This window comes from Sinocyclocheilus grahami, unplaced genomic scaffold (genome assembly GCF_001515645.1).
Source record: "Sinocyclocheilus grahami isolate Dianchi unplaced genomic scaffold, SAMN03320097.WGS_v1.1 scaffold43.1, whole genome shotgun sequence".
Lineage (NCBI taxonomy): Eukaryota > Metazoa > Chordata > Actinopteri > Cypriniformes > Cyprinidae > Sinocyclocheilus > Sinocyclocheilus grahami.
The window spans coordinates 346341-364223 of NW_015505222.1; the positions used below are offsets into that span (position 1 = coordinate 346341).

The 17883-nt window shown below is 36.7% G+C and overlaps 2 protein-coding genes across 4 annotated transcripts in view; one reads left to right on the forward strand and one right to left on the reverse strand.

Moving 5' to 3' along the window:
* The window catches only part of myl9b (myosin, light chain 9b, regulatory), a 5659-nt gene extending 1497 nt beyond the window's left edge, over nt 1-4162 (forward strand). Inside the window, exons 2-4 of the mRNA XM_016268079.1 lie at nt 1144-1345; nt 1435-1596; nt 3209-4162. Of these exons, the coding sequence (XP_016123565.1) occupies nt 1162-1345; nt 1435-1596; nt 3209-3384 (522 nt within the window). The 5' untranslated portion in view covers nt 1144-1161 and the 3' untranslated portion in view covers nt 3385-4162. The remainder of the gene's footprint in view (nt 1-1143; nt 1346-1434; nt 1597-3208) is intronic.
* A 143-nt stretch (nt 4163-4305) lies between these two features.
* On the reverse strand, nt 4306-12614 carry LOC107582308 (homeobox protein TGIF2). 3 transcript variants are annotated; one of them, XM_016268076.1, is made up of 4 exons: nt 12470-12614; nt 12237-12351; nt 10520-10785; nt 4306-7095 (listed from the first exon to the last, which is right to left on the reverse strand). In XM_016268076.1, the coding sequence occupies exons 1-4, from the start codon at nt 12584-12586 to the stop codon at nt 6253-6255; spliced, it is 1341 nt and encodes a 446-aa protein (XP_016123562.1). In that variant the 5' UTR covers nt 12587-12614; the 3' UTR covers nt 4306-6252. The 3 variants fall into 3 exon arrangements, with proteins under 3 accessions (XP_016123562.1, XP_016123563.1, XP_016123564.1); XM_016268077.1 differs by having other exon boundaries at nt 12237-12263; nt 12470-12531; XM_016268078.1 differs by lacking the exons at nt 12237-12351; nt 12470-12614 and adding an exon at nt 11049-11283.
* Nucleotides 12615-17883: the final 5269 nt, after the last annotated feature.

A 17883-nucleotide genomic window follows, 5' to 3' on the forward strand; every position in this document is an offset into this window, starting at 1 on the left:
ACACACCACCACACACACACACACACCACACACACACACACACACACACACACACAGTCTGAAAATAAGCAGTTAGTTAATCTGTTACATAAATACTGGTCCTGCTTCATATTCACGAAACACACAGCACAATAATAATGCAGTCAGAGAGTTTTAAACACAGCATTATATTCCAAAATTTACATGAGGACATCAAGTTCATTTTCAGATTTGAACCATATCTTCAAATGTTGATTTGTGGGACTAAGTGTCTTTAACTATTAAGTACTTACATTTAAATTAATCATTTGATACAATGCACTTCTTATGTGCATACACACACTTACATTTGAAAATACCGTCTTGTAATTACGTCTATAACTACACTGTTGACTCTATACCTTTACCCCTTAAACCTAAACATAGCACCAAACCTGCCTCGATAGCAGCAAAAGTGTTTTTTTTTTAATTCAACATGAACACAATAGGCACATTGTACCTAACAATTCATTATTTTATTATATTTTTTAAAAACCTATAAACACCTAAAATAAAGTGGGACCAATTTGTGTATTTTAATTAAACAGGATGAACCTACACAAAACAACATTACAGAAATCATCGATAATATTCCCATTAAGCTATGAAAATGTTAATTCTGAATGTTTCGCGAACATTCAAAATGTCCAGTTTTTCAAAAAATGTATATCAACATTAAGGGAATATCCCATTTTATTATTTATTTCTATAATTATGGGAACGTTACTATTTAATGTTCTCTTGAGCATTCAGAAACAAATAACTAGTAGCATTTTAAAAAATGTTAAACTAAAAGAAAAACAAATTCCATAAACAATGTATAAATGTTTCTTTTGCTGTTAATGTTTTGAGAACATTATTAAAGATCAGGTAACTCTTAATAACTACTCTACTTCACAAGACAAGTAAAAGGCTTAAAAGAATCACAAGAGTGTATTACTGATGGATTTTAAAACTTTTAAAACATATCTTGAGCTTGTGTTAAAAACAAACCTTTTTTCAGGCAAAACATTTGTGAACTCCTTTCAAGGCCTACAAAAGTACACCATCCCCAATCTTAATCAATGCACATGTACTGTGGACCCTGTTATTGCAGAAGCATTAATCAACATCTGCTCTTTCCAGACCTGAAACACCGTCATCATGTCCAGCAAGCGAGCGAAGGGAAAGACCACTAAGAAGAGGCCACAGAGAGCCACTTCAAACGTGTTTGCCATGTTTGACCAGTCACAGATCCAGGAGTTCAAGGAGGCCTTCAACATGATCGACCAGAACCGAGACGGATTCATCGATAAAGAGGATCTCCATGACATGCTGGCCTCTTTGGGTGAGTCTGACGGAGAGGAACTGACATAATAATAGTCTTCTGGATCAAATACTGACCTCTGCTTCGGTGTGTGTGTTACCTGTGCTCAGGGAAGAACCCGTCTGATGATTACCTGGAGGGCATGATGAGCGAAGCTCCAGGGCCCATCAACTTCACCATGTTCCTCACCATGTTTGGAGAACGGCTCAACGGAACCGACCCGGAGGACGTCATCAGGAACGCTTTCGCCTGCTTCGACGAGGAAGGATCCGGTAAAACAAAAACTGCCTCAATATCAAGAGTCTGACCATCACAGAAAGTAGTATAAAGACCCAAACCTGCAAAAGTACAAATAAATAAATACATGTAATAATAGAAAAATAAATAAAACAAATACTATTTATTTATTGTTTGTTAATTTTAGATTTATTTTCTGTATTTAACTTTATTATTATTATTTTTTCATATTTATTTGTGTTCATTTTCAATAGTTATTTTATTCCACATGCATTTCTTTCCATATTTATTGATACATGCATTTATTTTTAATTTCTGCTGTTTTGGGCCTCCATAGTAGAGGGGTGACATATGGGAAATTTTTATTTTATAAATAAATATAGAAATACATACGTGGGAATAAATAAATATAAAAATAACATAACCCATAAACACAAATAAAAATGAATAAAAATGTAAAAAGTTACAATAATAATAAATACGGAAAATAATCAAATGAAAAGGTAATACAAATATAAATTCAGGACTAATAAGAAATAATAACCCTTTAATTACATATTCTAGATGCTTATACACTCTTAAAATAAAGGTTCTTTATTAGCAACAATGCACATGCATTTCTTTCCATATTTATTGATACATGCATTTATTTTTAATTTCTGCTGTTTTGGGCCTCCATAGTAGAGGGGTGACATATGGGAAATTTTTATTTTATAAATAAATATAGAAATACATACGTGGGAATAAATAAATATAAAAATAACATAACCCATAAACACAAATAAAAATGAATTCATATTTATTTGTGTTCATTTTCAATAGTTATTTTATTCCACATGCATTTCTTTCCATATTTATTGATACATGCATTTATTTTTAATTTCTGCTGTTTTGGGCCTCCATAGTAGAGGGGTGACATATGGGACATTTTGATTTTATAAATAAATATAGAAATACATACGTGGGAATAAATAAATATAAAAATAACATAACCCATAAACACAAATAAAAATGAATAAAAAATGTAAAAAGTTACAATAATAATAAATACGGAAAATAATCAAATGAAAAGGTAATACAAATATAAATTCAGGACTAATAAGAAATAATAACCCTTTAATTACATATTCTAGATGCTTATACACTCTTAAAATAAAGGTTCTTTATTAGCAACAATGGAACCTTTACCATCCATGGAAACTTTTCATTCCACAAAAGGTTCTTTAGATTATTAAAATGTTCTTCACACTAAGAGAAATGGATCTTTTAAGAACTGTTCTCTAAAAGGTTCTTTGGGGAACCAAAACTGGTTCTTCACTGTGAAAACCCGCTTTTGGAACCTTTATTTTGAAGAGTGTATAGTATAAGACTTAAAGGGATAGTTCACCTTCCGTTGCTGGTCCCCATTGACTTCCATAGTATGGAAAAAACACTATGCAAGTCAATGGGGACCAACTGAAGGTGAACTATCCCTTTAAGCTACATCAGTACTATATATAGGTTATACATTAGAATTTTAGAACTTTATTTAGCAAATAAAAGATATGGAAATGATTCTCTCAAAATTCAGAAGTGATGCCCCAATATTCAGAGGCAGTTCACATCTCATACCTCTTGATCTACGCATTAAACAAATCGTCTGCACAGGTTTAATTCATGAAGACCACCTGCGAGAGCTGCTGACCACCATGGGAGATCGTTTCACAGATGAAGATGTGGACGAGCTCTTCAGAGAGGCTCCCATTGACAAAAAGGGCAACTTTAACTACGGCGAATTCACCCGGATTCTCAAACACGGGGCCAAAGATAAAGACGACATGTAGACGATCAGAGAGCATCAGCCGCAGCTGCACAGCGCATTACAAACACACGATCAGCATCTAGAAGTCAAAGAAAAACACATTTCGTGTCACAAATATTCCATGGTCTATAAAAGAAGTCTTTTTTTTCTCTAAATGCATTCGATACAACCAGGTTGCATTGCTAACAATCTGTGCAGCGTGTATTTTGTGTTTTTATGGGGGACTACAGTATAAAGCAATGTACTCTGCAGCTGCGGCTGGACGTCTTTGAGTTCGGAATCTGTGCAACTCCGAAATGAAACTACTACATTGGAAATGCCATAAACCTGTAGAAAAGGTTATTTTTACGTGTGTATTTAAAAGGATTATCAGTATCTCCCCCTCACGGAGCAATATGATCAGATATCAAAAACATTATGGGTATTTTGAAGTCATTAATGGAAGTACAGAACGACAGATTCCTTAAGGTCACCTTCATTTTTCAAACTGATATTCTCCTGATAACTCTGAGACGCAGACTTTGGAATATGTTGATTTTTTTGGTGGTACTGCTACTTGTATTTTCCCATTAAACCCTGTGAATATCTGGCTTATAAAATGTGTATTTACATGTGGCAAACTACAGTGAATTCTCAAAATCATTTCTGTGCATGCATAAGTCAACAGTACTCATTTCTGGACATTTGCTCTGTAAAATAAAGCAATTTCCATTACTCCACAACATTACTACAAATCTATGAAAAACAAAGCTTTATTTCTCTGTAATGCTTGTACAAAAGGACATCAAATCAAATAAAATCTTAAGGCAGATATTGCACAGACTAGTCCAAAGATTTTCTAAGGAAGCAGGTAAGGCACAGATGCCAGTTTTACTGTCCTCAGTTATACATACACACACACACGATCATATTAAACAAAATCCATGTATTTGGTCGTACAGGAGAGAGCTACGCATATTTGATGTATACAATAAAAGCAGGTCTATGCCAGACAAAAACCTGAATGATATTTACATGTTTCACATTGTCATCTAGAAAACCCTTTTTGCAATAAGAACATCAATAATGCAGTTCCAGGAATATTAATATTGGCCTTTCTGAAGAGGTGAAAAATAGAGTATATTATATGAAAAATATATAGTTACTTCCAGTACCTATCACTGTTCCAGTACCTAACCCAACGATCACAGTGGTTTTGAAATGTTAGTTAATTAGATCTGTAATACAGTTTGTGATGCTACAATATGACAGTACGTTTCTCATAATCAGCTCAAACATGGCTTCACAAAAAAAAAAAAGATGCACCTTATAGAATAGAATTAAAAACTCCCTTTGTGATGTCAGAGAAGGAAATGACAATGAAAGGTCAAATGTAAACAAACCTGAGATGTACTGAAAAACAACAAGAACCATGTACAGTACTCCAGAACGTGAACTCTAACCTTTGCACTGACCTCAAATGAGAACTTACCCAAGCAAACTAATCCGAATTATGGCATGTTTGTGAGAAAATCAATTGAAATAACATGAACCGCTTTATAAAAATACTAAAAGGTTATATAAAGATGAATCTGACTATCTGTACATGTTCTCAGTTTCATTGAAACTACAAGCATAAAATCATAATGCATCTAAGATCTCTAGTGTCCAAAAAGAGAAAGAGTCTGAGGGAATATCTCATGGAAAGAATTTTCGGGTTTCTAAATAATATTTGTTAGTTCTCTAGATACATTCACAGATTATGAGAGAGAAAGAAGCACTTCAGCTCATCTCAGAGAGGTACGAACACACTTTAAATTCATCTTGGAAATGCACAAAACTCCTTTAGCGTAAAAAAACTAACAAAAACACTTTCAGGCTTCCCAATAAATTTGCTCATACTCACTAACACATCCATATGATGTCTCCCTCTACACCGAGATATGTAAAACACAATTATTAATGCCGATCATCTACATCACCCAACGATAGTGTCAGAACAATAATAATTTCAGCAAAAATAAAGCTACAGCCCTACGATCACGTTACATGAGAAGTGAAGAATATCAATGCCGGCTCCGTCTTTGAGACGACCTCCCTCCCGCATCTCAGACAGTCACGAGACGTGAGGGATGATCTCTGCAGTACGATCCGTTTCCTGACAGACGCACGTCACGGCACACGAGAGAGCGCTCGGACCTTATTCTGAGACCAGACAGACTTTTCCTGGCATAACGACGAGACTATAAAGTGCAGGACATATGACAAATCCCAAACACTACTGGGAAAGACTTTCAAAGCTGAGGTTGTAGAACTTTTGAGGCATTCTGAGCAAAGTATTAAATCCAAGAGAGCATTTTTGGTTGCTAATCTCGGATCATTTTTTAACAATGCATGCTGGTCTTTGCATTCACAGATCTCAAATAAGTAAAGCATGCTATATGACACATTTACGTCGAACCCTAGTGGATATACTGATGCAAACAGGCAAGAGCAACTATATGTGGAGCTTCTTTATCGAAAACAACGCAAGGCCACTTCATTTACAAACATTTAAGTGAAAATCTCTTGGCAGTAAACCTGAGTTGCACAGGCTTGGAGTTAGCACATGGAAATATTTCCGCCTGAAAGGACCTCCACCTGGTCTTGAAGATCCCAGAGTCTGAAATGCTGGATTACTTTTTGAAGAGCAATTTATGCATGCCCATAAACTTCATGTAGTTAAAAAGGTACAAAATGTTTTTAAAATGTCTTAAAAAATACATTGTGGTGTAGAGAATCTTCACTCCTGAATCCCCTGAAGTGACATCCATGACAACCATTTGGGGAGGCAGGTTTCATCTGCTCAAGAGTTTTCCAACAAAAATAAGCAAACAAAAAGAGTCTAAAGTGAGTTGGTCTGCTGGAGCATTTAGTTAACCGCTTCCGTGACTGTATTATGCGTGTACTGTGAAACCCATGTGTGCGATACCACATTCGCAGGAGGACCGGGTTGTCGGACGCTCCACATCCCAGAAGACGCAAAGCTTCCAGATTCCGCATTGGTGCTTAGATCGACGGGAAGGCCTGGAAAAGCATGGCTCGTGACGGGAACCGACACTGGCAATACTGCGTTCTCCATCAAGCTCGGTGCAGCATCGGATTCGTACCTTGAAGGTGCCTCCGAATTGCCATTCTGGGCGATCGCTCTTGAACTTTCGTCTGTATGTCCGTTTGGTTGCTGCTGCATCGTTTGTTCTTTCTGCTGACTGATTTCTTGCTCGGCCGCTCGCTGCAGGGCCGCGTCCACCAGAAGCTTCAGATCGCTGAAATCTTGAGGGCAAAGCTCCGGTGGGGTAGGCGGAGGCGTGTTGAACAGGACCCCAGTGGGGCTCACCGCTCCCAGGGTTGGGACAGAGGTAGAAGCAAGCGGGATGGTCGTCAGGTACTGGTCTCCAGTTAGGCCTTCCCATCTCAGCAGACCTAGAGTGTCCAGCTGCATCAGAGCCTGAATGCCATCTTGGTTTCCTGATGATGGCAAGCAACCGGCTCCGGCCAAAATTGCCGTCGCAGTGTTACCCAACACCCTCAAGTCCAATGTGGGGGCGGGGCAGATGACAGAGGGGCGTGTCGAAGAGGCGGGGCATTCCGGGGAGGCGGATCTGTCTGGTTTGCTAGTGCGCCGTGACATTGTAAACTGAGTGGGGTCTTTGCCGTCTTTCCTGAGCAGGTCCGGCAGGAGCCTCCGGCGGGCGTTTATGAACCAATTACAGATCTACAAAAAAGATTAAAAGACTTTAGATGCCATGGGACTCGTCACATTATATAAAGCTTATTGTCACAAAATGTTATCAAGCAGTTCTTTATATAAAGTCTGTATACAAGTATGTCCTACTTGAGCCACATACATACAGTATACTCATGTACAGTGATACATACTAAATTATATGCAATATAGCAAATAGTAAAACTGCTTGATTGCTTGTATCATCAGAAACATTTAAACTATATTATCGCCCAGCACTAATCTGCTGAATGTGACTATAAGGCATGACGATATTAAGATATTACAAACATTAACATCATGATTTTCTGTCAAGCTGCAAAATAATGTGTATTGTGAAAAGCACTACACAAATAAATTTGACTTGACTAAATGCTTAAGTTTAGTTAGTATTTAACCCTTTTTCCACATTTTCTGACTAATGATTTTCATGGTTTTTCTAGTCATCTGTGTGACTGGTTAAGGGACTTAACCCCTTAACTATCACCGTCCTGCCAAGTTTACTTCAATATATTACTATTAAATCCTGATCTAATCATGACAAACTATATATTGTTGGAAAGGTCTAAGATTCCTAAATAGATATTTTACCACTGTTTGCTGTTAGTTAGTTGTAATTTATGACAAGAGTGCACCTCAAAACATATACACCATAATAGGAGCTCTGACCTTTGTCACAAAAATCCGATTTGTTCCCCCCCCCCCCCCATCACGTGTTTTAGTAATCATCATAAATTGTACATCATTTGATAGCTTAAAACCTCAAAATTCATCCTCTGGAAACCGTTTTGATATCAGACATTGCGTTACCATGGAAATGGTACTTTAAAATATTTTAGCGGGCTCCTCCCCCTTAGTGCGGGGTGTCATATTACAAAATTTATTACGGTGTTTTGGAATCAACACTATTTAGAATCTTGACAAAATACATATCGTCGGAAAGGTCTGAGTCTCAAGATTCCATATTTGATGGTATGTGGTTTGTGACAGAAAAATGCATCAAAAAATTAAATGGGGTTTGGGTTTCACCCGGTGGCCAATTTTTGTATAACACCTAAACAAAATTGCATAGTAACCTAAATTTTTTTTAATATCAACTTCAAATTTGGAACACAACTTTAGACATATGGATTTAATTTTACGCCAAATTTGGATTAAAACCTGTTTTGTAAAATATTTATTTTATATAAAATAAAAATAGTACAGTACATTTTCTTTACAGTAAATTTGAACTTTTTTCCCCTTTCATTTTTTGAAATGAGACCAACCTTAGGTCTGTATTCAAAAGCGTTCATGAATTATGACAAAACTTGTCATTCCTAGCCAAATAAACAAAACAAAAAAAAACTCAGAACTAACTAGAAATATATTTTATTAATTCCCCAGATTTTTCCAGGGATGGAAAACCCACTTGAAATGTCCTGATATTTCCAAATGTTCCAGGATTGTTAGAGGAGCAAAGAGAAAAAGCATTATCAAATGCTTTACAAATTCAGAAACTGATAATTGACCGTCTCATAATTAAAAAAAAAAAACTTGCAATTTAGACATGCTTAATGCCATTCATTTAACATTAAAGAAAAGTGCAATTTAAAGGAGGTATTGCATTGGAGATAACGTCCTTACTATTTCTTGATACAGGAACAAAAGAAGAACAACAAAAAAGAACATGCATTTTTTGAATCCTAAATTGGCGCCCCCTGATGGAGACCAACCTTAGGTCTGTATTCAAAAGCGTTCATGAATTATGACAAAACTTGTCATTCCTAGCCAAATAAACAAAACAAAAAAAAACTCAGAACTAACTAGAAATATATTTTATTAATTCCCCAGATTTTTCCAGGGATGGAAAACCCACTTGAAATGTCCTGATATTTCCAAATGTTCCAGGATTGTTAGAGGAGCAAAGAGAAAAAGCATTATCAAATGCTTTACAAATTCAGAAACTGATAATTGACCGTCTCATAATTAAAAAAAAAAAACTTGCAATTTAGACATGCTTAATGCCATTCATTTAACATTAAAGAAAAGTGCAATTTAAAGGAGGTATTGCATTGGAGATAACGTCCTTACTATTTCTTGATACAGGAACAAAAGAACAACAACAAAAAAGAACATGCATTTTTTGAATCCTAAATTGGCGCCCCCTGATGGCGCCGCAGTCAACTGCATGCTGTGTCAGACAGACAGCTGGCTCTAATGGAGACCAGAGGAAATATGCAGCTCAGGCCTCGCCGCACGCATTCCTGCGCTCTGACAACACCGCAGCTCTCGGTCAAGGACAAAACACAGCGCAGACTGTGTGGGAAAGTCTTAGTCTTTGAAGATTACAGCCAAATGTAAAAACGGATCAAAGATATATAAAACAACATATATAATATTGGAAAAAGAACATTGGTTAAACTGAATTTGATGATTAACAAGACTTTCGACTCTGGTCCACTTTGTAGCTTAATCTGGAAAAAACATGCTCACTTAGACAAAAAGGACAACTGACATTCACAACCAAATTAACAGGCCTATGTACTATATTCTGAAACCATACAAAAGCTGAGGAACAGACCAGAATTTAAGACCAAGTTTACATTTCTGATACTTTTTTTGGCACTTTTGTATTCTTTTGAGCTTGAAAAAGCTTCCATTTCACAAAAATACTGTACGGATTTGAAATGAAGGACAATTTTTAAATGTAAGTCTAAATAAGTTTACATTTAGAATACTAATGGTAATTTTGCTGCCTTTTGACAGCTTGAAAACTTGAGTTTCATTGCAAATTGTGCAGAAAACTGTTATATGAGTTTGAAACAACAGAGGCGAGTGAAGAGCAATTTTTAAATTTAAGTCAAAGTAAGATTAAAATGTATGATAATTTTGCATTTTGAGCTTAAAAACTCAAGTTTCATTGTAAATGCACGGAAAATATTGCATGTTTGAAACTTGAAGGCAAGTAAATAACTTTTTTTTTTATTTAGGTCTAAAGTTTAAGTTTGATACATTTGTATCCAAACTTCAGAAGTTTTACCTTTATTGTAATTGCATGGAAAATGGGTCATATGAGTTTGAAACAACATGGAGGTGAGTAAAGGACTATTTTCAAATTGAAGTCTAAATAAGCTTAAAATATGATAATTCTGCCTTTAGAGCTGGAAAACGGCATGTTTCAAACCAGTACAATATTTTCCATGCAGTTATGATGAAACTGAAGGCAAGTAAAAGAAAATGTTCACATTTAAGTCTAAGATTATATTTGATACATCCACGGTAATGTTGTCGTTTGAGCTTGAAAACTGAAGTTTCATCGCAATTGCATGGAAAATATCACATTGCTTTGAAACATGAAGGCAAGTAAAGGACATTTTGTTCAAATTTAGGTCTAATGTTCAATGCAGCACTGAATAACCCTGTGATGCCTCACCTGTGACACAGAGAGATGCGTCTGGCCAGACAGGCTCAGCTTCTCCTGCTCTGATGGATAAGCGTTGAAGCGATGCTCGTACAGCCAGTCCCTCAGAACCTGAACGGATTCTTTGGGGAGGTTTCCGCGGCGGCGGCGGCGTTTGGCACCAGACCCGCTTCTTCTGCCGCTGGTGGACAGGTTGAGAGGGTAACTGTCGTCTTCACACGGGTCGCTGTCCGACATTGCAGAAAACTCAGTGTCTCCGTTCTGGTCCTCCTCAAAAGCTGAGATGAAGAAGACAACAGAACAGAACTATTGGTCTCAAAACAGCACACATGACAGAGGAATGAAAGGGATTTAGGTTAGGTCACAATTCACAAAAAGTTTAAAATGCCACAAATGTGTACAACCTACTATGTATGCATATTTTTTGCATGCATAACAACTAGAGGATCTTCTAAATTGGGAAAAATGTAGTACAAGAGAACACACCGCATGCAATGCAATCCATTTCATCAATGCAATTCGAGAATCAGGTCTATCTTACAACTGAATTGTCTCAGTCTGTCATTTAAAAGTGTCCCACAGATAAACCCGCTTGACTGCACTCCATTTACACATCAAAACACTCTATAGAGTCTGAACTGCTCCTCCATTCACACCTTCACTATTATTACAGTGTCTCCTCACCCCCATCCTGACGCTCACAAACCAGAGGGAAATGAAGCTTATCTAGTGCACTATTGAGCTTTACAGGTGGTCCAATCAAGCGTTTTAAACTTACAATGAACATTATCAGGAAAGCACTAACTGCTGATTATTAAGATAATCATTATTTGAGAGGGTAACTGTCGTCTTCACACGGGTCGCTGTCCGACATTGCCGAAAACTCAGTGTCTCCGTTCTGGTCCTCCTCAAAAGCTGAGATGAAGACGACAACAGAACAGAACTATTGGTCTCAAAACAGCACACATGACAGAGGAATGAAAGGGATTTAGATTAGGTCACAATTCACAAAAAGTTTAAAATGCCACAAATGTGTACAACCTACTATGTATGCATATTTTTTGCATGCATAACAACTAGAGGATCTTCTAAATTGGGAAAAATGTAGTACAAGAGAACACACCGCATGCAATGCAATCCATTTCATCAATGCAATTCGAGAATCAGGTCTATCTTACAACTGAATTGTCTCAGTCTGTCATTTAAAAGTGTCCCACAGATAAACCCGCTTGACTGCACCCCATTTACACATCAAAACACTCTATAGAGTCTGAACTGCTCCTCCATTCACACCTTCACTATTATTACAGTGTCTCCTCACCCCCATCCTGACGCTCACAAACCAGAGGGAAATTTCCAAACAAACACGAGGGCCACGCACAAACAAAAACTAGCAAACAATTGGTTGAGAAACCTCCCCATCTTCAACATCACTCACTGTAACGCTGGTTATTAGAAAACGCGTGCAGCTCAAACAAAACACAACGCGCGCTGGCGTCACCAGATCACAATGATACAGTGTAACAAACGCGTGCACGTCACTAAAGCTGCGAGGATCCGAGGGCCCGAGGGCCCTTCAGAAGCGCGTCTGAACGCGTGGATCAGCTGCTTTCCGAAAGGCCAGAACCAGAAGCACGTCTGCGTCCCACGCGCTCGGACTGAAAATCACGCCACGCTCGCAGACGGACGCTAAACGCCGTTCAGACGCGCAGCTGTCAGCGATTCTCACCTCTTTTGTTGGGCTTCATCCTGGATGCTGGAAGAAGAAGAAAAAAACACTCAAAATGTTGGAAGTTGCTGGTGTGCAGACGCGGGTCCTCGTCAAACGGAGAGTGTGTTCCTCTCTCTCTCACACACACACACACACACACACAGAGAGAGAGTCAGATCAGAGGAGAGGAGAAGCTCCAGTAATCAGTGAATCTGCTCATTAGTCATTAGTGTTTCATGACATCCGTTTACCTGCAGCTCTACTGCTCCAGCAAACTCTCTCTCCTTCTCTCTCTCCCTCCGTCCGTCCCTCAATGACAGGCTGTAGATCCCTCCTCCACACTCCAGGGGCCAATAAGGGCCCCACATCTGTGTGTCATCACTCTTTCATTCAAAACTCACAATTCAAACACTTGTGAGAGTTTATTTTAAGAGCTACATTTTCCAGATTTTCATGTTTGGCTATCTTTCAGACTTTTAAATAGACTAACTAATTTAATTTCATACAGTACTACACTGTAAAAAATACTGGGTTGTTTCAAGCCAACTTTGGGTCAAATATGAACTAACCCAACCGTTGGATTACATTTTTAACCCAAAAGTTGTGTTGAAACAACCCAGTGTTTTTAGAGTGTAGAGTGACGTTTCCAAAATCGAATCACATTTAAACTTTCCTTTTAATTTTTTTTTATTTTATTTTGTGTGTATTTCTCCTTCAATAATGTGTTATACGAGTGCTATTCTAACAAATATTTTTAGAAGCTGCTTTTCTTTTTAAATCATGTTTTGCATTTGATTATCTTCTTACCGCAATATCTGACTCTTTGTGCATTAGACACTTTATATGCACATATTTCTTATTGTTTTAATTGATTTCCTTTTTGCAAATAAAATGTGTTTCATAAAAATGAATTTTCTGACTATATTATATTTATAATATATAAAATAACTATATTTTATTAAATATTTATACAATCTAAATCTATAATGTAATTTACAATTATTTTAAAATTCATTGTAATATTGTATATATATATAGGCTATATATAACATTTAAATAAAATATTAATTTAGTCTAATTATAATATTTTTTTCTGTTTTTATCTTCCACCTATTTTTGGTTAGTATTATTTTAGCTTTAAGAGCAAATGTAATTGTGATTAGTATTTTTTATTTTGTTTAAATTATTTTATTTTATAATATTATAATAATCTTTCTGTCTAATATCAATAAGCTGTGTAGCCTATACAAGGGAAAACGTTCATATAGAAGAGTTTCTGTTGGTGTGTTAGTGTGAGTCTGAACTGATAGAACCTGTATATCTCACACCTGTTGAACCTAAAAGATCTAAAGTTCAAATATAATCATGTCATAATATGGACCATGACAGGACATGCAACATTATGCTTCTGAACAACAAAATGTTTCTTAATTACAAAGCGTAACTTTGCCAACATTGCCTGAACATTAAGGCCCGTTGGAATAAAAAGCTCTTTTCATAAATGCAGTATTTGTAGGAAATGGTTCAGTGTTAGTTTGCATACAGATCAGATTTGTGATGTATTTTCTCAACGCCTGTGGCAAATCTCACTCTTTCATATGCAGGAATGTGCAGTTTACAGTCACAGAGAATAAACAATTCCTCTAAACTCTGAAAAGAATTGCTCATATTTCACTTCTGCAGCTACACTGTAAAAAATGACCGTGAATTTAACGGTAAAATACTGTAAAAATGCCTTTTACTGTACTGTAAACCTGTTAAATGGTTAACGGTAAATTCCCCTACTATATACGGTGAAAAACTGTATTTGTGTGTTACCGTGATGGTGTTTAGTGTTTGTGTGAAAGACACTGAGCACCTTCTATATTATATGTTATTGTTTAAAAGCTGCTTGTGATGGGCTTTGGTTCATCGTGTGACTCTCATCACCTCCTGCATTTGGTGGTTATCAGTGTATTACAGAGCTACAAAACAGATTTCAGTACTTCAAAAGGTTGGTATATTAACATTATATCAGTTAAAGAAAATACGGTATTTAACTGTAAATTTAAGTGAAACCGTAAAACCTAAAACGAATAAAATACCACAGCTGCCGTTTTTTTACTGTAAATTTTACGGATTTTTTTTTTTTTTTTTACAGTATACAGCTTCCTAACCACCGAGTGTGTCACATTCTGACCTGAAATGTTCTTTGCAGATGGAGAAAAATGGGTTTCAATAGACTGAGATCACATTGGAAATTTTTTTTATGAGGATATTATATATATATATAGGGTGCCGAGAAAGAATAGAGTCACAAACACATCTGAACTTAACTCGGATTTACTGTATTTCTTACTAAACAAAAGACCCTGACATACACAGCCTAAACTTCATATAGCATTAGACATATTGAACAAATCCTAGTCAGTAAAATATGTGCTTGTTTCATAAAATATTGATTATCAATCTTTATAGTAATAATAATAATCTTAATTCTTGTCGCTACAAACTCTTGCATTTAGATGATTTATTGTTTGACGACCCCCAAAAACTAGTAAAACACATCTGAAGAAAGAGAGAGCGTCCCGTCAGGTGGATGTGGAGATCAGAGAGGGTTCGACCGCTGTTGTGTTACTCCACTGCTCAGTCACTTAACAGGTGTATAAAAGAGTTCATCTAGTATCCAAGCAGCATGAACAGAGAGGCGCAGAACACACATCCCGGTGTTGCAAACGAGAGTTTCTCCGAAATGCGTCTGCTGCTCCAGATCCAGGTGTGCGGAGGAGATGAACGGTGTCTCTGTGATCCACATCCTCAGAGAAGCCCACAAACATGTGCTCATACAGCCGGACATGAATGATGTGAAAATCAGTTTCACAACACTGAGACACCAGACAGTGAAAACCACAGGTCGTCAGGTGAACAATTTAAAGACATTCAACTGATACAATGATGTTTTCATAGAAAAAAAATTGAGGCAATAAAAATAAATGATCATAACATGGTATCTATAGAGACGAATGCATATTTTTGCAAACATTGGTGTCGGTTGATTTGTCTGTATTTCTCAGTGTGCTTAAAACATTCGTGTCTGTTTCCATATGAGACGCTTCAGCATCCCTGAACAGAATTGATGCAACTTCTGATCAATATGTGATGATTCAAGACTCAAAATGATGCATTTGGTGAACAACTGCTCATGAAAATAAAACAAATAAATAAAATATTGCATGTAAAGGGTTGAACATGCTCGTTTTAACATTGTTTTTCTTTTTTCCCCCCAGATCCGTCACTTTAGTGCATTTGGATGTTTACTTAAATTCCAATTCTTTTCATATTTGTTCATTACTCTAATGCCGTTTTACATTTTTCTTCCTACAAAATGACTGTAATTCATTAAATAAAATTATAGGTATTAACTATCATGACATATAAACACCATGAAATATAGAATATATCCAAATGATTTTTATTTAAATTCTATTTATACATCACGGTAGAATTCGTGTGCTTATCTCTGCAGATTTAATTGGGGAAATAGTACCAAAGGCTGGTAAAACATTAATGAATCAGGTTGGTGTTCGTGGTTCATCTGAGCTGAGCCTTCAAATACTCCTGCACATGCTCCTGATCCATGATTCTGGTTTATCTGTGGCTGTCAGACGTTTGCAGGGCTGAATATGAGAGGACTGTGAGACATTCAGCAGGCGTAACACGTTTGACCTTTACTCAGATTTACTGTATTTCTTACTAAACAAAAGACCCTGACATACACAGCCTAAACTTCATATAGCATTAGACATATTGAACAAATCCTAGTCAGTAAAATATGTGCTTGTTTCATAAAATATTGATTATCAATCTTTATAGTAATAATAATAATCTTAATTCTTGTCGCTACAAACTCTTGCATTTAGATGATTTATTGTTTGACGACCCCCAAAAACTAGTAAAACACATCTGAAGAAAGAGAGAGCGTCCCGTCAGGTGGATGTGGAGATCAGAGAGGGTTCGACCGCTGTTGTGTTACTCCACTGCTCAGTCACTTAACAGGTGTATAAAAGAGTTCATCTAGTATCCAAGCAGCATGAACAGAGAGGCGCAGAACACACATCCCGGTGTTGCAAACGAGAGTTTCTCCGAAATGCGTCTGCTGCTCCAGATCCAGGTGTGCGGAGGAGATGAACGGTGTCTCTGTGATCCACATCCTCAGAGAAGCCCACAAACATGTGCTCATACAGCCGGACATGAATGATGTGAAAATCAGTTTCACAACACTGAGACACCAGACAGTGAAAACCACAGGTCGTCAGGTGAACAATTTAAAGACATTCAACTGATACAATGATGTTTTCATAGAAAAAAAATTGAGGCAATAAAAATAAATGATCATAACATGGTATCTATAGAGACGAATGGATATTTTTGCAAACATTGGTGTCGGTTGATTTGTCTGTATTTCTCAGTGTGCTTAAAACATTCGTGTCTGTTTCCATATGAGACGCTTCAGCATCCCTGAACAGAATTGATGCAACTTCTGATCAATATGTGATGATTCAAGACTCAAAATGATGCATTTGGTGAACAACTGCTCATGAAAATAAAACAAATAAATAAAATATTGCATGTAAAGGGTTGAACATGCTCGTTTTAACATTGTTTTTCTTTTTTCCCCCCAGATCCGTCACTTTAGTGCATTTGGATGTTTACTTAAATTCCAATTCTTTTCATATTTGTTCATTACTCTAATGCCGTTTTACATTTTTCTTCCTACAAAATGACTGTAATTCATTAAAAAAATTATAGGTATTAACTATCATGACATATAAACACCATGAAATATAGAATATATCCAAATTATTTTTATTTAAATTCTATTTATACATCACGGTAGAATTCGTGTGCTTATCTCTGCAGATTTAATTGGGGAAATAGTACCAAAGGCTGGTAAAACATTAATGAATCAGGTTGGTGTTCGTGGTTCATCTGAGCTGAGCCTTCAAATACTCCTGCACATGCTCCTGATCCATGATTCTGGTTTATCTGTGGCTGTCAGACGTTTGCAGGGCTGAATATGAGAGGACTGTGAGACATTCAGCAGGCGTCAACGACTCGACCGACACCAAACGGAGCGAACGACTGGGAGAGGCTGCAAACTGAAGACATGCAGTTCACACATCAGCCGAATGACACACAATAGAGGCCAATCAGCGGCAGTTTGGGGACATTTGTCACTGAATGCAGAGCTGCAACAGTTCATGAGGATGCATGTGATGAAAAATCAAGTATAAAGTTAAAAAGTTTGGGGTCAGTAAGATTTAAATTTGTATTCATCAAGGATGCATTAAATTGATCAAAAGTGACAGTAAAGACATTTAGAATGTTACAAAAGATTTCTCTGTTAAATAAATGCTGTTCTTTTGAACTTTCTGTTCATCAAAGAATCCTGAAAAATAAAATGCATCAAGGTTTCCACCAAAATATTGGGCAGCACATTTGTTTTCAACAATGATAATAATCAGAAATGTTTCTCGAGCAGCAAATCAGAATGATTTCTGAAGATCATGTGACACTGAAGACTGGAGGAATGATGCTGAAAATACAGCTTTGCATCACGGGAATACATTACAGTTTAACAGATATTCACATAGAAAACAGCTGTTTTAAAGTGTAATAATATTTC